Source organism: Pleuronectes platessa, chromosome 2 (genome assembly GCF_947347685.1).
Source record: "Pleuronectes platessa chromosome 2, fPlePla1.1, whole genome shotgun sequence".
Taxonomy (NCBI): Eukaryota; Metazoa; Chordata; class Actinopteri; order Pleuronectiformes; family Pleuronectidae; genus Pleuronectes; species Pleuronectes platessa.
The window spans coordinates 4,116,682-4,138,836 of record NC_070627.1 but is presented as its reverse complement, the minus strand read 5'-3'; the positions used below and the strand labels follow the sequence as shown (position 1 = coordinate 4,138,836).

Sequence of the window (22,155 nt, the reverse complement as noted above, 5' to 3'; positions counted from 1 at the left end):
CTCTCGTCACTGTTGCTTGCAGATCTTTTTATATGACTTTTACAAATGCATATCATAAAGATATCAGTTATGACATGAAGATCTCCACTTCCTAACTTGACGAGCAGGATGAGAACCGGGATGGAGACGAAGAGATGGAGCCAGGATTCTCTTTTTCCAGTCTGTTCATTGTGAGATCCCAGGGGAAAGAGGGTCGGGCGTATTAAGGAGACGGATCTTTATGAGTGTGTGAGATTCGGTGCAGCTTGAGTGGATTAAAGAGACTGTTGGTCCCTTGTTGAGTCGATCACTCCGCTCAGTGTCATTCTAGTCGTGCACGTATGTAATCATGTCCACATGCATCCTGGAGGGGTCCCACAGGAGTGATGCTTTAACTCCATTACTCTGGATGTACACAATGAAATCTATAATCCCAAGAACAAGGTGGGGCATTTGTGACAAACTGGACAGATGAAGCTGGAGACTCTGAATGTCCCATAATTCTAAATAAAAGCATTTAGCCCAATCGGAGTATAGAATCACAGGAAGTGCTGAAACAATTCCTCCGTGAACCCCCCCCCCCCCCCCCCCCCGATGATGGAGTGTGCTATTACAGATCATCATACTCAGCAACCCAAACACATTTATCTCAGTTAGGGACTAAAAATATCCTTTTCTGGTTTTTCTTTCACAGTTTAGGTAACAGCTGCCAGGCGCTCAGCTGGGTGACGCAACCGCTCAGGAACGTCCACCGAGAAACCACAGGAATAATTCACATTCCTGCAGGAAGTACGTCAGCATGAGCTGGCACACACACACACACACACACACTCACACACAAACACACACACACACACACACACACACACACACACACACAAACACACACAGTGGTTGGTATCATTAAATTAATGATATTTGGATCTGGATCTGTGACTGACGTTATGGTGAAACCTCTACATGCTACTCGGCCGTGGACAATCACATTTCATCAGAGGTTTATTATTCATCTCTCTCCACAATCAACTGAAGTAGCAACTGTTGCCTCAAGTTGAACTGTTTAAACAGGTTAATGTGTTACAATGTGTTTAAATTGATTTAAACTACCTTTTAGTTTTTGTTTGTTTTTTAAATTAATCATTTATTGGTTATTTATTGCTTATCTGTGATAAAAAAGCGCCATATAAATAAACATGGGGAATAAAAATATGTCTTCATCAACAGGTAGTTTTCCATCTCACTGTAAAGTCAATGTACACAATGCTAATGATGTGAGGAGCAAGAAGAAGAGATGATAGATTTACAGATTGAACTATTATCAGATATATGTCATCACTTGTCATCAAGTGATCTTCAAGAAGACGACACACAACAGGCTGATCGGTCAGAATCAACTTTTTATTCTGAATGTATCATCTGTGAAAACATGACCAGCAGAAAAATCTCTTCCCTCCGACAAATGTGAGACATTTTAAAGACAAAACACAACTGAAGATAAAGACTTCTTCATACGTGATGGAACCATAATCAATATTCCAAAAAGATTTTACTTTCTACATTACTTTGTTTGATAGCATCACATTGAACAGAATTGTTGATATGCTACGTCTTAAGCTAATTACGTCAAACAGTAAATTGTCATTGTTTCTGAAGAGTTAGCAGCGATCTGTTTGAAAAGTAGAGGAAGGATTAAAAAAAACGACCCAAGCAAATATCAGCTGATATTAATATTAATTATATCTTAGAAACAACGTAAAGCTACCTTCTATGTAAGGACGGTTTTATTTCTGGCTTGCTTGTTTTTAGGGATTATTTTTGGGCCAGAAACTTCTATTTCCCTCAGTACGTTCTTCTCACTCTTCATTGACTCGTAAGATTATAATTTTTATAACTTTGTTTAGAATATGAAACTCAATGAGTGATACAACCTGAATAAAGCAGCATTAAGCAGCAGCAGAGATCCATATGAAAGATAAAACAAGTCTTCAGTTTAACTCAAATAACGCATTGAACTGTTGAATAAATATGAAGAAAATTATATATCAATGGGTCATAACATCAAACTTTTTAAACTTTTTGTTCTGTTAGTTCAACACACCATTAAACGTCAGTTAAAAACAGATGCTTGACATAAAAAAAAACATTCAGCTACGCAGGCTACCATTATTGCTAATTGCTAATTAGTGTTACGTCTTTTCCAGCCATTTAAATATCCAGTTCTCTGAGGTTAGAGCTAAACAATACGATTATATCTGCTTGAAATAAATGTTAATACGTGAAACACAAAGCTGCACAAACCCAAACCTAAAATTTAAGGAGTTTAAAGAAATTTCAAAAAAACATTTACAAGTTTGTTTATAGGTTTTAGGTTTTGTTTCACTGACATTAATGTTAACATAACAATATAACTCTCAGTTAGCCACAATTTTGCAAACACAGAGTAAGAGTTTTTTTATTATTATGATCAACAACCATCTTTTTGTTTTTAAATTAACTTTAAAATTTTTTTCTTTTGACTCCATAAAAGATAATAATGACATTGACAATTTACAAATGGACATAAAGTAAAAATTGTTTAACAATGTATCTAATCAAATGATTTGTTATCCCTTTTAAAAGACATATTGTTTATGATTAATATGTCTCATTTCATGTGACTCGTTTGTTTTCTGTGGCTACTCTGACTTTCAGTTTGTGTCTGAGACAGAACATCTGGTTCCCGTCCCTGTGAGAACTCCAAGTGCTAATAAATCTACCAACTCCTTCTCTAAGTACTTTAAACACTCTGGAGTCAACAAAATCTCTAGTGTCATAAACGTGGACATTTTATCCAATTATTCTCCATTATTTATTCATAACTTGTTATAAAAACCGCTAATAAACAATGTTACTTTTACTTTTTGTCTGCTTCAATGTATCTGAGTCACATTGTCATTCGGTTTCCGAGCAGAGCTTCATCATATCGGGGAGAATCAAACTGTGTGAGTGTCTCAGTGCTGACACGGGGTTTCCAGGTCTTGTCCACACTTCCAGCAGCAGCAGTGATGAAGATGCCATGTCCGTCCATCTTTTGCTTTATGGAGAGTCTGGCAGAAGATCAACTGAGGAAGGAGAACAGGGGACAGACAAGGGGGGGCGGGAGTATTTAACATCGATAGTCACTTTATTTAAGTTACAATCCCAGCAGATAGAGATTGTTTTCTAATTGAAAATGTTTGAGGGGCTTAGGTAAAGTTCACTTCACAAGTAATCTGGTAGTTACACCTTTGTTTTGTTCTATGTTCTTAAATTTTAAATAGATTAATAAACACCACAATTATTAATTAGTGTCAGCTTTAATTTGATCTGGGTTTAGTCATCACTGAATAAACTGTTTGGGAGATGCACACGTCGCCTAGATTAAAAAGTTAAATTTAACACAATTGATAAACCTGATAAACTTGTGTGTCACAGAGTGAAGTTTGATCTTTTAAAGTCAGTTCCCTGTGACGTCCGCTCACCTCGTCACATCCGGAGCATCGCGGCCAAACCGACTGACAGTAGTGCCGTCCGCAGAGCAGCTTCTGATTGGACCAGAAGTAGACGAGGTCCACCAATCCCTGGCCACACTCTGAACACACGAAGCAGCTGGGATGCCACAGGGCGCCATCGTAACCCGCACGCTCAGCATAAACAGCTGGACTCTCCGGGGCAACCTCGCTGTGGCAGCCAGAGCACCGCTACAGGTCAGAGAGAGGGAACAGAATATGGAAATCTTTTTTTTATCAATTTTTTTATCAATCAGTTTATTAAACCAAATAACGCGAAACTGACAAAACGGAGCAGTACCACGGGAAACCTCTGGGGGCAGTGTAGCCGATAGTTCAAGCGTACGCAAGAAAAAAGCTTCACAAACTCTTCCCCTGGAACTCTTGACTCTGTGCTGCCCTCTAGTGGATAGATTTCTTATCAACCGTGCCAACGTAGTGGCCGAATGTAAATGAGCTACATCATTTGAAACTAAAATGATTTAAAAATCGTCAGGCGCCTTATCTACTCACATGATCAGTCTTGGTGTTATCGGTGCCGTTGATGGAACCAGTGGCAGAGGAAGCGCTGCTACTGGTCGAGCCGTGGTCCTGGTGCTCCAGACCGTCTTTCTTATCCTTCGCTTCCTTCGCTGTCCTCTGGTTGGCTGCTTCCCTCAGAGCTCCGCCCTCGCCAGGTATGGCCACCTCTCCGACTCCGAGCACTTCCTGTTTGTATTTCTGCACAAACAGCAGCATGGAGGAAATCTGCAAGAAGACGATGCCCGAGGTCTGAGATCAGAGACTTTGTGGTTTCATCCGACATCGAACCACAAAGATCATCATTAGATAAATGGTCAGCGTAGGTGTGTGTGTGGGGCCTAATTGAAACAGTGTTGTGGTTGCATGTTGTTGATTTGTGTTACCTCCTCCTCACTGGCCAGGCTCTGACACTTCATGGGGTCCTGGTCGTAGGCGGGGAGCTGGCTGAGGAGCTGCCGGCGTCGCTGCAACGCTCCATCAGTCCCCGAGACCGGACGTAGACTCTCCGGGATTAGCTCCATGTACGTCATGGCCTGAGAGGAGGGAGGGGTATTTAAGTTCTAGCGCAGGTAACTCCAGACTCACACTAAACAAGACCCTTCAGTCAAGCCTCAGGGAATACCACCCTCCACCGTGCACCAGAACTGTGCTGGGGTTCAAACGTCTCAGAAGCACTTTGCTCTTCAGCAAACAAAACCTCTTATTGTTTCCTTTCAGCATTTTTTAACAACTATATTAAAAGTGTCCACACTCTCATTGTGCTCCTTCAAGTCGTGAGGAACCAGTTGTGGTGGTTTGAGCATCTCATGCACTGCCAGGCACACCCAACTGGGAGGAGACCCCAGGGTGGAACCAGAGCTCGCTGTAAGGTTTATACATCCCATCTGGACTGGGAACGCCTCAGGATCCCATATGGAGCTGATACTGTAGTTATTTGTGATGTGTGACAAATAACACTGCTACACTATCGGCCCCATGTTCCCACAGGAGGAGCTGGAAAGTGGAACAGCCGGCTGCCACCTCGACCTCAGGGATAAACTACAAACTTGAGTGAAAACAATAAATATATCGTCAATATCAAAACTTCAAATAAAAACTAGAAAATATGGAACCACTGTCTTTGTCTGTCTCACTCTGTAAAGTCAAATATCACAGTCGTTATCACACCATCCAGGTGTTGTCACTGACACGTCTGTGCCTCGGAGTCAGTAGCAGTGACTAACGTGTGTGTTCACAGCAGAGAACCAAATCATGGGATGGAACAGAGAACATGCTGACGAGGCGGATCTGGAGAGCACAAGCTGAACCACAGTAATGTCTCCTGCCCCTGCGGAGCTCAGTAATCACTGTCATCATGGTAATTACAGGCTGTGAAACCTGAAACATACGTGAGGCTGTTTTTAATGGAAACCAGACTGTGGACTGGGACGAGTGCAGAAACAGAACTCAGCTCAACTCAACAGAACTCAACTAAATGAAAACTAACAAATGAGTTAAGAGGTAAATCTCTACGATCGGAATTAAAGGTCTCATGTTGACAACATTAACAAGTACAGACACTGAAGTATTTAAGTTTTTCCCTCATTAAACACAGAGAAACCTGCAGATGGGAAACACGGCTGCAACAAGATAATAAGACCTGTTATTATTAAAACAAATCCAGTTCAATGTAAAAAAGTTTAAATATTAAAGGTCCAGAGGGAAAGATTCAGGTGATAGGATCTATTGGCAGAAATTGAATATAAAATGTGATGACTTCACTAGTGTGTTTCATCTAAATTGTATATATATATATATATTATATATATATATATATATATATATATTATAGTTACATCGGAGGCAGACAGGTTTTTTACAGTAGCCCAGACTGGACAAAAAACTAAACCTTTGAGTTTTTATGACATCTGAAGGTATCCAAAGGTTCTCTCTTATGTTTGGAGGGGGGGGGTATTCAGCTGCCACTTGACACTTCGCCACTAGATGTCACTAAATTCTACACACTGAATCTTAAAAGCTCAGGTTGAATGTTCACACTGTGTTTTCGTGTTTTTTTTTTGCAGATACTCCATCTTCCTCCCACAGTCCAATGACATGCAGCTGAAGTTACTTCGAAACTAAATCCCCACTTGAAGGTTGTTTGTCTTTAAATATCAATATCCTGCGATAAACATATAGAATGTAGCTGTTCAGATGTGACCTGACAGACTGAAGCATCGCACTGGAACAACTGGCCTCCTGCACTTCCCACTGATCCTCACCAGTTTCTGGTTGAAGCCGGCCGGCGCCCAGTCGTATGTCGTGGTGCTGAAGGTCGGGTCTTTGCGTGACACCACCGGATTTGTCACGATCATACGGTTCCTCTTGTACGTGCGAAGGCCACCACCTCCCTTGACCTTCGCTGTCAAGTGGGAGCAGGGTGAGTCTGCGAGCAGGCGTCCCATTCGCTGGTCATCCTCAAGGTCACCTCCGGGGGCGTGGTCGACCGTGCTGCAGCCGCAGGCCATACAGGCCTTCCTGTACAGCAGAGGTGGAGATGAGTGGGAGGTAGAACAGGGAAACAAAATCACCATCAACGACTTGCTTGTTGATAATTGTGAAGAATCAATTTCAAGATTCCTATTTGACTTTCCTCAGTTTATTGTGGCTCAAATAAACAAAACCACAATATGTTTCACTCCAGGAAGGAGCAGAGGAACCAACGGGACTGCATCCAGAACTTTGTTTTTCTTTTTGTTTCATTTTTCATCCAAAGAGGAATAATTAGAAAAAGGGTCGTACCTCCAAGAATGTGGCTGAAATCCAGAGCAGCTCTCTTTACATACGAGACACACTGCTGCTGCTCCTCCTGCTCCTCCTGCACCTCCTGCTCCTCCTGCTCCTCCTGCTCCTCCTGCACCTCCTGCTCCTCCTGCACCTCCTGCAGTCTGCTTCATAGACATCTGAGAGGACATTGAAATAAAAAAACATTGAAGGATGCACTTCTGTTATATATATATATATATTCAAATAATTGATATGACTACAGGAGATATAAGTTTCTGCATTATAAGAAACCAAACACAGAGAGCATCAAAGGTCAGAGGTCACGGCAGCCTGTCAAGACAACTGGTATCGAGGATCTTTACACCAGGAGAAGAACAGATGAAACATTTATGAAAGACAAGAGGACAGTGGTCTTTGTCTCTCGCTCTCCCACAGAATCCGTCCCAGTCAGACGGACCATCAGCAGCACTGGGAGAGATCCTACCTACGTCTGTGACCGTTAAAACATCCAGAAAGATACTACTGTCCACATCAGGCAGGCTTTAACAGTTTATTTAATATACGTTTTCAATGCTTTCTATAATTCCTATAATTAAGTTAATATTCTTTTAAATAGGCTTTTTAATACCCCTGAGTAATATTCAAACTATGTTTGGTAAAAATCTGTTGCTTTCACAAGTTGCTCCGTTATTTCTGACCGTCAGACCCACAGCTATGAGAGAAGTGTGTTTGATGGAAAATTTATTTTACAGCACCGCTCGTAAAAACTCAGCAGAGTAAACAGAGAAGATGAAAACATGAAATCCTGACTGTCCAGAGGCGATGATGAAGATGAGTGAGGAAGTTTGGGATGAGAAAGAATTTAGATCATTTCTCAGCGCGAGTGGGAGGAAGAGCAGGGAGGGAACACACAAACACACACACTCACACACACAAACACACACACTCACACACACACACACACACACAAACACTGGGTGGATGACCTCACTGGTCCACCCAGTGAGGTCATCTGTCCTCACAAACCCTCCAGAGTCTTACTGCTCACTTCATTCTTCACCTCCTCCCCCTCACCTCCACTAACATACTCTTTTTTCCTCTTTTATGTTTCATCTGTCTCTCTCTCTCTCTCTCTCTCTCTCTCTCTCTCTCTCTCTCTCTCTCTCTCTCTCTCTCTCTATCACTCTCTCTCTCTCTCTCTCTCTCTCTCTCTCTCTCTCTCTCTTTTAATTCACTCCTCACCGTGGTTTCTTTTATTGTTCACAATGTGACTCACCTGTTCTTCTCTTTTCTCCTTTTTCAGTTAAAATGAATGAAAAATCATCCTCAATATTTTCTAAAGTCAGCTGGAGTGATGGAGACATGATTCTCGATGTGTGTCTGTGTGTGTGTGTGTGTGTGTGTGTGTGTGAACCTCTGGCATGAAACCTGATGACACAACCTGCTGCTATTATTGTCCACCTGTCCATCTGTCACCTCTCAACAAGCCTGGGTCTCCTCAGGGAGTCGTTTGTAATATAGTGTTTATTTATAGAGACCCAGGTTCTGACAGAGGGATGAAGCTGCTATAACAGGGGCCTCACTCACAGTGATGAACAATGTCCATATGCAGCATCATTACAGCTGGAGACAAAGAGCTCAACTAGGAGAGTAAATAACCATGTAGAGATCTTTATATCTCTACATCTCTATCTCTCTCTATGTCCATCTCCCTATATCGCTATATCTCTATACCTCTTTATATATATTTGTCTTTGTATTTAATGCTCTATCACTCTATCTTATCTTATCTCCTGTACACAAACACAAAGAAGAGTCCTGCTTGTGTTGCTCGATGTGCTGCTGCTGAGGTTTCACGTTAACGAGGCTGATTGACACATGTGAGACATAACCAGAGGAGAGACGAGCCGTGTGATTGGCGGCGAGGGAGGACACAGGAGTGTGTGTTCAGAGGTGTGAAGTGTGTGTGTGTGACAGGGAAGAGGCCGCTGATCGGCCCGTGTTGAAAAGGTCACGGTGATGACGGCTGGAATAGAAGCAGCTGAAGAAGAACAAGACCTCATTACATCCCCCTGGAATACACCGACACATACATAGTGTGAGTGTTTACCATTGTGTTACCAGACTGACACCAGTTCACAGGCTCCAGGTCTGATCATCTGAGTTCAGGGAGGAAATACGGATTTTCCTCAGGAGACGCACACAAAGATTTCAACTATGAAAGACAACAAGATTCAAGAGGCTTTGACGATGAGGGTCGACATCGATGTGCAGTGAATAAAAACACCTGGTTTCCACAGCTGGATTTATACGTCATGTGCTTCCTGCTGCCGCTCTACCCAGGCTCCTCCCAGATCATGTTCACATCCGAAACAAGTACCTTTAAAAGGAGCATTCCACTGAAACTCATATTTCGGTGTAATTTTATTCTTCCTGTAAATAAATCACTGCCAAGGAATCCAGTTTGTTTGGAGATGTGTTTGTTGAAAAGTTGTTTTCACCAGTGACTCACTGGGACTCTGGTGGGAGGAGACTGAGTCACAGGAACTTCAGACATGATCCAATCTTTCCTCCGGATAGGAAATTAACTTATTACTCATTACTGACACTAGACAGAACACAGACGACATGATGAGGTGATCTTGTCTTGTGTTTTGATCAAGTTTTAATTTGCGGAAACAACTAGTTTTCTCTGTGGTATCTTAAATTTTGTAAAAATATATAGGCGGTGGACTAGGCAGAAACTTGGACTATGGGCAGAAAAGGTCTCTGGTTCGACTCCACGGAGAAACAACAAAAAGACAAACCTGGATTGATCTGTCCAAAAATCCCTACCCTGTCTAGTGCCCCTGAGCAAGGCACCTTACTCCCCCAACATCTGCTCCCCGGCCGCCGTACATGGTCGCTCACTGCTCTGTGTGTCCTGCACCAGATGGGTCAAAAGCAGAGGTTAAATTTCCCTACCTGCATGAGTGTGGCTCTGCATGTGTTTGGGACTAATAAATGCATCTTAATCATCTTAATCTTATTTTTCGGTCATTTCGACTTTTATTTTGAAGTCCACTCATTCTAAACTTCCTGTTTATCTCTTATATACTATAGAAAACGTAATAGGAAACATGTGAAGTTTCACCTTTTCTCTAACTTAGCTTCAAAACGCTTAAAAAAACCTAAGAATGAAATGACAACATTTCACAGATGAAAACAAACTGTTAAATATTTAGGTTTTCTTCAACTATAACCAGAGCTAAGAAGTTCGAAAATTCATTTTCATGAATAGAGAGCGAGAGAGATTTAAATGAGCTGAACTAGAAAGAAGTTTTTTTCTGGAGAAAGACGTTGGCAGCTCTATATTTAGGATTCAGATAAGACCAGTATGTTGTCGGTGGATCGGACTCGGCCGCCCTCAGTCACTCCAAACATGTGGGCTATGTGAAGGGGAAAGGGCCGGACACGCTGGGAGATAAGAGGCTGGAGGTCACAGGGGTGAGGCGACCTGCTGCAGTTTGACATCCTCACTCTCCCAGAGCAGACGTCCTCCACCGTCCCAGAGCAGACGTCCTCCACTGTCCCAGAGCAGACGTCCTCACATTCCCAGAGCAGACGTCCTCACTGTCCCAGAGCAGACGTCCTCCACAGTCCTAGAGCAGACGTCCTCACTGTCTCAGAGCAGACGTCCTCCACAGTCCCAGAGCAGACGTCCTCACTGTCCCAGAGCAGACGTCCTCCACAGTCCCAGAGCAGACGTCCTCCACAGTCCCAGAGCAGACGTCCTCCACAGTCCCAGAGCAGACGTCCTCACAGTCCCAGAGCAGATGTCCTCCACAGTCCCAGAGCAGATGTCCTCCACCGTCCCAGAGCAGACGTCCTCCACAGTCCCAGAGCAGATGTCCTCACAGTCCCAGAGCAGATGTCCTCCACAGTCCCAGAGCAGATGTCCTCCACCGTCCCAGAGCAGACGTCCTCCACAGTCCCAGAGCAGACATCCTCACTATCCCAGAGCAGACGTCCTCCACTATCCCAGAGCAGACGTCCTCCACAGTCCCAGAGCAGACGTCCTCACATTCCCAGAGCAGACGTCCTCACTGTCCCAGAGCAGACGTCCTCACAGTCCCAGAGCAGACGTCCTCCACTGTCACAGAGCAGACATCCTCACTATCCCAGAGCAGACGTCCTCCACAGTCCCAGAGCAGATGTCCTCCACCGTCCCAGAGCAGATGTCCTCCACAGTCCCAGAGCAGACATCCTCACTGTCCCAGAGCAGACGTCCTCACAGTCCCAGAGCAGATGTCCTCCACAGTCACTGCAGAGACTCAGTTTCCATTGCTCTTGTCCACTCAACCAGTTGTCTTGGATCATGATGGAGGTGCCGGATGGGCCTCAAAGGGAGATTGGAGATTTTTCTGACATCTACACAATTTCCTCAGAGAACAATTCATGGGTCTTGATGAAATAAATCATCATATGTGGAAAATAACATCTATTGTATCTTGGCTTGATTCAGTTTGAGGTCAGACGGCCACTGTGGTGGATCAGAAAGCACCTCCTCACTTGCCTTTATATGTATGAATACGAGATACAAAATATTTGACGAATGAGTTTATCATGAATTCAACATTATCTTTTTTTTTGTATGTTATTTGTTCCAAGGACTGAAACCCACAGTCGATGGTTGACACGGGGCAGAGAATCAAACCCACAACCTCAAAAACGTCTGGAGGATTCTCTCCCTCCAGAGGCCCCAGCTTTTTCCTTTGGATCTTAGAGAAAGAGTCTGAACAAAGGGAAACAGGCGGAAACCTAACGACACAACGCGTTCCAGTGAAGTCTGAGGTTCCCTCTGTATGAGGCTCAGTGAATTCACACCCAATGTGAAAACACTCAGCTCCCAGTGAGACCAGTAGCACATTGGGTTCATTTGTGGGTGTGTTTGTGTGTTTGTTGTGGGTTATTTCCAGCCTGGTGATGACACTTTTTCCATAAAGGGGGGACGGGGGGATGAAACCCTCGACAGGTGACACTGATCCCTCAGGTTTCGGGCCTCAGGCTGATGTGACCTCTGATGAATTAAGAGGGATCTGTGGGAGACAGATACCAGAGCCGGACCCGACCCGGGGATCAGGTCCGCTGGGTCACGGATTACATCGACTGATTTAGAAATTGGACGTGAACGAGCCCGAGAGATTCATCATAACTGACTTCAGAATATTTCTAACTGTAGAACACACGTGTGAAACAGAAATGTTTTTCTTTTGAGCTAAGTTTCTGCTCTGGTGTCGAACTGACAAACCAATCAGACTCGTCATGTTCCTTTGTCTGGTTTTAAGCAAAATTGTGCAAAACCTACTGGACGGAATAAAATAGAACTTGGTGGAAGGTTTTGATATTTATACATTTTAAATCTAAGGGTCAAACAGGACCTTTGCAAAACAAATCCAGGAGCTAACAAATGTAATTATCATTTAGATGAGTTGCTGCCATGTTTCCAGCCTGATGATGCCGAAAGTCTGATGTTCTTTTACACTGTTCAAATATTTGGGATTGAATACAATACATTTTTTAAATAAAATAGCTCAACACGATCCTGAAATAATATTAAAGACTGGAATGATTAATTCATCAGGAGGAAAGAAGGAGGATTTCATTCATACGTTTATTTCGCAGATTTCTCTAGAACAGAAGTGAAAGTGATAAAAGAAATAACCGCTGCTGTTTTTTGGGAAATATAGAAAGATTGTTCTCTTCATTGAAGAACAAATTGTATATTTTCAATACATTTGCATTCATCAAGAAATAGAGTAAAAAAATAAGCCAAATTGTTCTTTTAATTAAAATTTTAAACTGTATTTTAGTGTATTTTCCAAAGAATTGTGAAGGTTTCTGTCTCATCAGCTCATGGAGGCAGGATTCATTCATTCATTCATTCATTCATCTTATTATCAGACCCTGGAATGCACTGAAAGTTGGTTACATGACTATAACAAGCTTGGAAGTTGTCGTAAATCAACATATAGAGATAATAATAACTCATATAGCATCAGGAGGAGACTGACAGAAGCTCCCACAGCTTCTATAGACATAACGTTTCTCTGAATCAACATCAACACAAACTAAATAATGAAGATAAAAAGTCTGATGATGAGTGAATCAGAGCAGAAAGGTGATGTTTCAGGAAGCTTGTAGATAAAAACTCTTTCCCACTATCAGATTCTATATATACATATCTTCATGTAATTGGAAACAAAGTTCATGTAACTCAGAAGACTCATAGTCTGAGAGTGTTTCTCCAGAACTCAATCAACAGCAGAGTGTAAGTGACCTCTGACCCTTGACCTCCACTCCACAGGTCCTGGACAGGGGAGACTGTTTCCTTCCTACCTGTGCCATGGCTGCGCTCACGTCCATGTCGTCCGGCGGTGGTCGTTGGTTCGACTCCTCGGCTCCTCTGGTGCTCTCTGCCTCTGCTCCTCCAGAACAATGGGACTTTAAATTCCTCTCCTGTCGACCACACTTCCTCTCCCCCCGCCCACAGGCGCTCCTGCTCTGCCGGCTCCGCTCAGCCCACAGCGAATTCAACCGTCTAGACTTTCATCTCATGTCAATCCTGCTGAGCTGAGCACCGACCCTCCTCCTCCTCCTCCTGCTCACTCACTCACTCACTCCTCCACCTGGTTCCCACCCTCGGCTTCCTGTCGGGACTTTTTCTCCTCCCTCCTTCTCCTTCTCCACTCAACTTGAACTGAGCAGGTTTCTTCACCTCCTGATTTTGCTCCAACTGGGAAGAATGTGATCTGTCTCCCAGCTTCATTCACCTCTGTGGTTTCTCTCTGCTCTGGCACATTCTGCAGGAACCTGCAAAGTTCCAGCTGCAGACATTAGACCAGTTAGGCCAGTTTGGAGTTATAACCAGCAGCTGTGCACTTGGTAATGACCCAGACTATTAGTCTGGTCCTGGTGGTCAGTGGAGCGGAGGAGGATACCTGGTGCAGCGAGGCCTGACCGCTCTGTTTGTGTTTTTAATCTGAGACAAAGACAGAGAAGCCCTGAGGGATTCCCTGCTCTCGCTCTGCCAGCCAGTCACAGAGGAGACTGAACGAGTGATCGGCCAATAGAAACATCACATAGTCCTCCTCCTCCTCCTCCTCCTCCTCCTCCTCCTCCTCCTCCTCCTCATTCTGCAGCTTTTCACTGTGGTTCTGAAGAATGTGATTCACCACTTCCCCAAGCAGGGCCCAACGGCTTCAGCTCACTTTACCGAGTGTGTTTATCCTCAGAACAAAAGCTGTAATCAGAGATCTGGACCTGAGACTTTATTCAGACTGTTTAGCGCCTGGTGGTGGACATGAGGTTAAAAAGGTTGTGTTTCCTTTTCCCCCCATCAGCATTTCATTCGTTCAGATGCATCATCCATCTTTATACACAGTGTATGATCTGGCTCTACTTTATTTTCATAGCTTATTAGATGTTTTTTCATTTTACCATGTCACTCAGATTTGTTGTATATGATTACTTCAGTAGTTAATTGTGTAGAATTCAGAGCACTTGTGAGACTGACAAGAAAAACTCGATATAATACGAGTCCAGCTCCTGAAACACTGGATCAGGATACAACAAAATAGTTTCATTTTGATTCATTCATTCATATTCATGTTCATCCATGTCTCATTCACACAATTTTTCAAACTAAATTACTATAAATAATTCATTTGATTTCTCTAACCCATTTTCACAAATTAAATGTTTCAGTGTTTGAACAGTAAACTGATAATCACACAAAAAAAAGAGGCGAGACGAGATGTGAATGTCAGTAGATTATATTATTCTCTTTAAAAAAAGACTTTATTACAAAGAGTTGACTTCATTCGTTCAGACACAAAGTCTTCAGTATCCTAAAAACAGTTTTATCAATAACTGCATTAACGAGCATAACTGCATCCTGTTCAGAGATCAGTTCGGTGTCCGGCAGCTGGAATCACCGGCTGCTTTGTGCAACATGGAGGAAAAAACATCAGATCTGACCTCAGTGCTCCAGAAAAGCTTCTACTGGAGATGTTCAATGACTCGGGAATATGTAAACCTTCATTTGAGTGAAATCTGCTTCCAACAGAGTGTTATTCATGTAGCTCAGTAAAAAACTTGAATTGCCCAAATGTGTGGTTCAGTCATTCGGGGTCAAAGCACGACAGAGTTTTAGGGCCAAAGAAAAACAGAACTTATTTCATAATATCATGAGGAACTATGAGATCTATACATGACAGAGATGTTAGCAACAATAACCTCGAAGCTGTTTCCTCCTCCATTAAGGAGATTATTTCAAAGTCCTGATACGTTAATTATGTATCTTATACTGAAACATATTACTTGATTAAATACAGATGACAGACTGATTTTCTGATATCTCTAATCATGACATGTCCCCTAAACTTCTGAGGTTTTCTCAAAAGGGAGATTTTTCCCCTCTGAGTGACCTGATGCTCCGTGGGACCAAAGGATGAATCCTTCTAATCATCAGTTTAGTTCATGACAGGATTCTTCTACAAACAGAAAAACATGCTGGAAATAAAGTTATATGTCCCTTTTGTATTCTTAGTGTCTGACTCTAAAATGCAGTTTGTTTGGCATTGAAGCAAAGTTTCTATGATACAAAGAAAGAACAGAAAAGTTCACCGAGGCAAAGACGAAACAGAATTCTTATATAAAAATCGATTGAACTACATTCAGGCGGAAACAAAGACGACTCCAGTTGAGGATGAGGCCGTTTCTCTGGGTTTCATAATTCACCGCAAGAGCTTCAGATGTTGAGTCGACACTTTGTTCTGCTCGAACCAGGAGACCAGACATGTTGACGTTGAGCTTTTAGAGCCCTTAAGTCCAGAAGTGAAGTTCCACATTACTGATGTGGTTTTAGTGAGCGCCCTCTGCTGGATCCCAGGGGGTAAAACACTTCAGATGGTCCGATGTGCTTCTAGGATTGTAGATTTTGAATTCAACAAGCAGATTGAATATATGAATAAAAGTGACAGCCCTGGTGGATTCAATTATAACCATCACAGCGTTTTGATTGATCTCAGTGACACGGTTTCAGGCTCCGTTAAATGCACAGTGAATCTGAACAGCAGTGATCATATCCTTCCCTCACCCCCTCGTCCCTTAACATTCTCAGTAACTTCAGTATTTGTCCCTCCACCCCGGCCCCCCCCCCCCTCTACCTCACCCTTTATTATTAAAGCAGTGTTCACCACCTGCCACATTCAGGACGGGCCAGGCTGCGTTTCAGCCGATCATGCTAACGCCATCGTGTCAGACTGATGGAAGGTGCAGCCAATCAGGGCGAACAAAAAGAGGCTCAATTAATTAAATAGAGTAAAAACAAAAAACACCTTCATTTGTTCCCTTTCCCCTCCTCCTCCTCCTTCCTTCTGCCCGTTTGTTCCTCCCTCTCTCTCTCTCTCTCTTTCTTTCTCTTTCTCTGGCACAGCTTGGGCGTTCAGTTGAGTTCATTAAAAAGAAGAAGGCGGGGCGAGCTCTCTCCCCCCCCCCCCCCCCACGCCTGCAGCTACATGATGATCCGCGGCTCCGGGACCGACTCGTTGATGGATTTGTGAGGCAGGACGTTGGCCCCGTTCAGGTACAGCTCGTCGTTCACGATCACGTCCTCCCCGAGCACCGTCACGTTCTCCATGCGAACCTGACGACAGAAGTTAAAACAGAAGTGAGACGACTGATGAAAATACACATGACTCATTGTTTAACTGTAGCAGGTCAGAGAACTTCAGATGTTAATACAGGTTCTGATTTTGACCCAGGTCTGCTTTTAGGAGGAGATGAGATTCTGCCTGATTAGATCAATTCTAACGGACAGTTCTTCACGTATATAGAGAGTCAGACAGGAGCAGTAGGTTAATCTGACTCTTATTTGCTAAAGCTGGTAATTATTAAACTCAAACAGTTCTGCTTTCACCATCATGTCTGTGTAAATGTCTCTCACAGCACATGAATCAATTCCAGAGTCCATCTTGTCAAATGATGTTTGTTTGGAAACAGCCCTTGTCCCTCGTCCTCCACTCACCCACTGACCGACCGAGGAGCTCCAGCCCACGATGCAGCTCTCCAGCCAGGAGTGGGATCGAACCCGCGCCCCCTTCATCACCGTGCAGCGCTTGATCCGGACGCCGTCCTCCACCACCACGCCGGCGCCGAGGCTCACGTTCGGCCCGATGGTGCAGTTCTGCCCGATCTTAGCTGTCGGGTCCTAAGGAGGAGAGACAGAGAGGAGTGGAAATCATCTCGGACTGTTTACGGTTCTTTTTAAATCTGATGGAACCATAACTTCAACCAGTGGTACCCACCACCAGGACGTTCCCAAGGAAACCGGGCCCCGTGTGTAGCCTCTCAGGAGCCTGTTGTCGTAGCGACTGAAGGTACATGCACATCCCTGTCAGGAAGTCTTTGGGCTGACCGATGTCCATCCAGAAACCTAGAGACAGACAGACAGACAGGTGGACAGACAGGTGGACAGACAGACAGACAGACAGAGATAAAACCAGTGAGATCAGTTAGTTTCCACTGAAACAAGGACACAAAACCAGTAGGTTCTTGTGATCTCCCACAGGTTTGGTGCTGAAAGACGACGTCACATGATTGACAGATAAGTCACCTGCTCTATAAGTTCACAAACAAATTGAATAACTTTCACTGTTGAGTTGAATTCCACACGTTGAGCATCAGTGAGCACAGTTTATTTTAATTTATTCTGTTATTCCATTTAAACTATTTTTTTTTAAATTGTACTTATTAAATTGTGTTGTGTTTATAAGCCTGTGTACGTCAACACATCTTAATTGTGAAAGTAAAACTGTTGTAATTATTCAGCTACTTGTAATTATTCAGTGATATCTATGATGTTGTGTTGAAGTTGACTTTTGCTCTGACGGCAGATTTGTTAAACTGGGCAAAAGAATCACTTCATCAAATCCTCTGCATGAGATCACAAAGACCTTCAGTTCAGTCGTGGTCTTAGTTGTTAAAGCAGGGAGCTGCTCACGAGGGAAACAAAGCCACTATGAGGTGGAGCAGAGTGAGACTGGGACCAGTCTGTCTGACTGGTCTACAGGACGAGAGGAGGATTAACTACGTTGCCCTGCCGTGTCACTCAAAGCTTCTTGCTCCCAGAGAGGGACGTGGATCTAGAGAAGCACCGATAACAGATCAGAACGGTGGTTGATTCTGATCTAGATATTGATTTGGGTCTGAAGCAGAATCCAGATCCACTGATTCAACGTGTCCCTGCAGAACAGCTGATGTCAGAATCTGTGCTTCTCTACAGACGAGTCCTCTCCAGAACTACTGACTAGAATAACACTTACGTCTGGTTGAGCTGTGAGCTGCAGTGACCAAAGCAAGCACGCAGGTGAAAAACCAAAATACTTTCTAAAACCATGTTTCCATTTTGCTGTGTCTGGTAAAATAATTGAATCCTGAGTACAGAAGCCCAAACTGGACAAACTAAACACCTTTTGAGTTTTATGACCACTCAAGGTTTCCACAGGTTCTCTCTCGTGTCAGTAAGGGGAGGCTGAGGTGAGGGGCGTTCAGCTGCGACATGACACTTCACCACTAGATGTCACTAAATCCCACACACTGAATATTTAAAGTATTAACATGTCGTAATGGTGACCTCACTAGAGAACAGACCATAAATCAGATGTATGTGTTTGCGATGTCATATTTTTTTCTTCTCAAAAGGAATTGTTTCTGTTTATACAGTATAAAATGAATAAGTAACTATGGGTAGGTGGTTTTCATTCATTCATTCATTCAACTCAAGAATCTATGACACTATGTTGAGTTGTGTAACCAATTACAAAACATGAGGTCTTTACTGAATCTGGTGTATAACAGCACTATACTGTGGCCCAGCAGTAGTGGTGACAGTTACCTTGGAGCTCGAAGGCGTACAGGTGCCCCTCCTCTGCCATGACAGGAAATATCTCCTTCTCTATGGACGTCGGTCTCAGCTGCACAAACAAAAAAAAACAAAATGTTTCTTCTGCTTTTCATTCATTATGTAGAATTATCAAAATAGAGAATTTAACTTTTTATGCAGTTTTACAAGTCTCAGTACTTGCTACTTCATTTTAGACACATGTTGACACAATGTTTAAGTAAGTAGACGTGTGTTTGTGTGTGTGTGTGTGTGTGTGTGTGTGTGTTCCTCTCACCTGGATCCTGCTGAGCATGCTGGGATTGAAGATGTATATGCCTGCATTGATCTTGTTTGAGACAAAGACCTGTGGTTTCTCCACGAAGCGATGGATCTTCCCGCCTTCCGTCTCAAACACCACCACGCCGTACTTAGAGGGCTCCTCCACCCGAGTCACCTTTACACACACACACACACACACACACACACACACACACACACACACACACACACACACACACACACACACACACACACACACACACACACACACACACACACACACACACACACACACACACACACACACACACACACACACACACACGATTAGTCAATCTTACATTATAACACATAAGTCTTCTGTATTATATTAAAAAAATTAAACACAGCAATACAAAGTGTCAACTCTATAGATAGTCAAACAAATTTCTGAGATGTCGCCTTTTATTTATGTATATACAGACATAACGTATGAGGTAAATAATAATCAAATACAAAGAGGACTCTGCATGACTGTAAAACGTTTATTTATATGTTTGAATTTATTTAACTTCATTTCTCTGATGGAAGTTGAAATTGTCAGTATTAAAAATTTAAGCCATATATAATTGTGGTCTGAGTTTTGTGAGAATGACGATATCCAACTTCAGACGTTGTTTTAGATTCACGACTGAATATTTCAATCTGTTCTCTAACTGCAGTCAACTTTTTAGCAGCACAGCTAAAAACCATCTAACTCTGACCGGACCTTGTGTCTGGGTTTTCATTCTGCAGCTAAACAAGGTCCCTGTGCTTGTCTCCGTCTTTCTCACCACGATAGTTCCCTCCTTGCCGTGGTTGCGGTGGAACTGCAGAAGATCTTTGAAGGGAAAGTCACAGATGACGTCTGAATTCAGGACGAAGAACGGCTCCTTGTCCACATCCAGCAGGTCTCGTGCCAGCGCCAGAGGACCGGCTGTAAACCAACACACATAGTGACGTCTGATTTCTACTCTTTACATCAAACTTTCAGTCATAGTCATGAAAGATCAGTTTCCCGTCTGGTTTTGTCTGTGGTGAAGAGAAACTCACCTGTTCCCAGAGGCTCCGTCTCATGAGACAAAGTGATACGGATCCCGAGCTGAGGAGAGAACAAAGGAACAATCAGGATGCAGCCCCATGAATATTAACACTCAAATGTATGTAACGCTGCAAAATATGAACCACTTAACAGCTATTTATCAAGCTGTTTTCAGACATGAACCCTGCGAATAATAACATTTTGACAAAAGCACTAGAGTGCTTTTACTTTGAAACGGGTACAGGAAGTGTTGCAAATAATGATTTACAGGTTTTTCCTGTTCACAACTAAAGCGTTCAGATTGTGTTGTTTATATAGGTGTGTTTCACAGGTGTCATGGTGTGTCAGTGATTGTTCCACGTACTCTCTCCTCCTGGACTCGCATTTCTCTCTCCAGCAGCTCTGACATGTAGCTCACCGCCAGAACCACATGGTCCACCCCGGCCTACACACACACACACACAAACACACACAAAAACACACGGTGACAAATTACTTTCACTGAAGACAAGAAAGTTGAGAACACGAAATGACACATTGGCAGATAAGGTTAAATCCCCCTGGGTGTCTCCTCTGTACCTTGACCAGCGCCTCCACCTGGTGCAGCAGGATGGGTTTGTTGCAGAAGTCCACCAGCGGCTTCGGGACGCTGAGGGTGAGCGGTCGCAGCCGGGTCCCGTACCCCCCCACCAGGATCATGGCCTTCATGCTTCTGGTAGGTTAGCAACTTTTAACGTAAGGGTAACTTGCAGCTCAGAACCAGAACCAGCCTGGACAGGAGAGAGAGGGGAGTCACAGATTTGACCGTCACAGCAAGGTTTGTTGAAGCACCTGCCAGATTCATCACATATTTGTTTATAGCTTTGATAAATTCAATCGCTTATTTCTTATCCCAAACTATCTACGATTATGTTTTAACCCATCTAATATTTCAAATGATTGGAAAGCGTAGCATTAAAACATTAGTCTTTTACAGTGTTGCATTATGGGTGACTTGTAGTCTCATATGTTGCAGTAACGTGAGGCTGTCAGAGAGAAGAAGGAGGCTTTGTTTGTCCAGTTTAACCTGCAGGAGATTCTGAAGACTGGTGTAACATGTTATGTATATTACTAAAAAACTCGTAGTAAAAACTTGCACAGCCAGATATTCACGATGAAAGATAATCCACGTTTAGTGTCTGGCACAAAGGTCTCGCTCATCCTCACCCTGACAGAGAGAGAGAGAGGCCAGGAAACCATTTAAAGATCTATGGGTGTAATAATGTAGTTATGAGGACTGAGGACTGAGTACTTTTATAGAATTTGTTATAATGACTCATGAGTAATACATTAATAATATAGTAATGACTACTGAATATACATGTACTAGTGTTAAGGTGCTAATAAGTATCAATCACTGTAAAAATGTTGAGTACTGACTGAATATTCATAATGACAACTGAGGTGACATGTAATAGTGAACTACACACTACTAAGTACACGTGTAAAGAGGCAGTAATGACTTCGGAGTACTCATGCAGTGTTTTTGGTAGTTTTTGTACAGGTCGGTAACACACAGGTGACAGCAGCACAACACAAACACAAAGCAAACGACAGATTGAAACGTGTCATAGTAAGAATAGCAGCAGCTAGCCGGTGTTAGCATCACACCAGAACAGCTGGGGCTAACGAGGAGCAGCGTCAGTCTCAGTGTGAACACGTGGGAACAGTTTTGAGGAGATAAACACAGACTGAGTGTGTTTTTGGTTTCAGTCTGTCAATGAACTCACAGTGATTGGAGCTAGCTCACGTTAGCCAATATGCTAACAAGCTTCATTTAGATCAGCTGACAGGGGAGGCGCCTGTGAGCTACAGTTGTTAGCCACAGTTAGCATCGCGTGTGTTTCTTCTTCTGTGTGGAAAGTTGAGTAAAAACAGTGAAGAACTCACCGGGATCAGTTGATTCCAACGAGTCCAGCAGGTTCAGGATCAGTGAAACTCCACGAATGACACGTAAGATTGTTCAAACAGGAGCGGACGTCAGGACGTGACACAGACACAACATCCGGTTCACGGTTTCACAATAAAACTTGTAGTGCTATCACATGTCTGTCCCG

General features: G+C 43.2%; 2 protein-coding genes across 2 annotated transcripts; both read right to left on the bottom strand.

Annotated features, from left to right (window-relative positions):
• Positions 1-1,765: 1,765 nt before the first annotated feature.
• On the bottom strand, positions 1,766-13,406 carry lmcd1 (LIM and cysteine-rich domains 1). Its single transcript, XM_053440573.1, has 7 exons — positions 13,173-13,406; positions 6,810-6,970; positions 6,290-6,545; positions 4,412-4,561; positions 4,020-4,253; positions 3,480-3,698; positions 1,766-3,080 (listed from the first exon to the last, which is right to left on the bottom strand). Exons 1-7 carry the CDS (start codon positions 13,197-13,199, stop codon positions 2,970-2,972), a joined length of 1,158 nt encoding a protein of 385 aa, XP_053296548.1. The 5' UTR covers positions 13,200-13,406; the 3' UTR covers positions 1,766-2,969.
• Positions 13,407-14,592: 1,186 nt separating this feature from the next.
• gmppb (GDP-mannose pyrophosphorylase B) lies at positions 14,593-22,107 on the bottom strand. The gene is made up of 10 exons (XM_053443364.1): positions 21,989-22,107; positions 20,639-20,829; positions 20,424-20,504; positions 20,071-20,119; positions 19,812-19,954; positions 19,016-19,174; positions 18,733-18,811; positions 17,144-17,271; positions 16,864-17,046; positions 14,593-16,482 (listed from the first exon to the last, which is right to left on the bottom strand). Exons 2-10 carry the CDS (start codon positions 20,765-20,767, stop codon positions 16,351-16,353), a joined length of 1,083 nt encoding a protein of 360 aa, XP_053299339.1. The 5' UTR covers positions 20,768-20,829; positions 21,989-22,107; the 3' UTR covers positions 14,593-16,350.
• Positions 22,108-22,155: the final 48 nt, after the last annotated feature.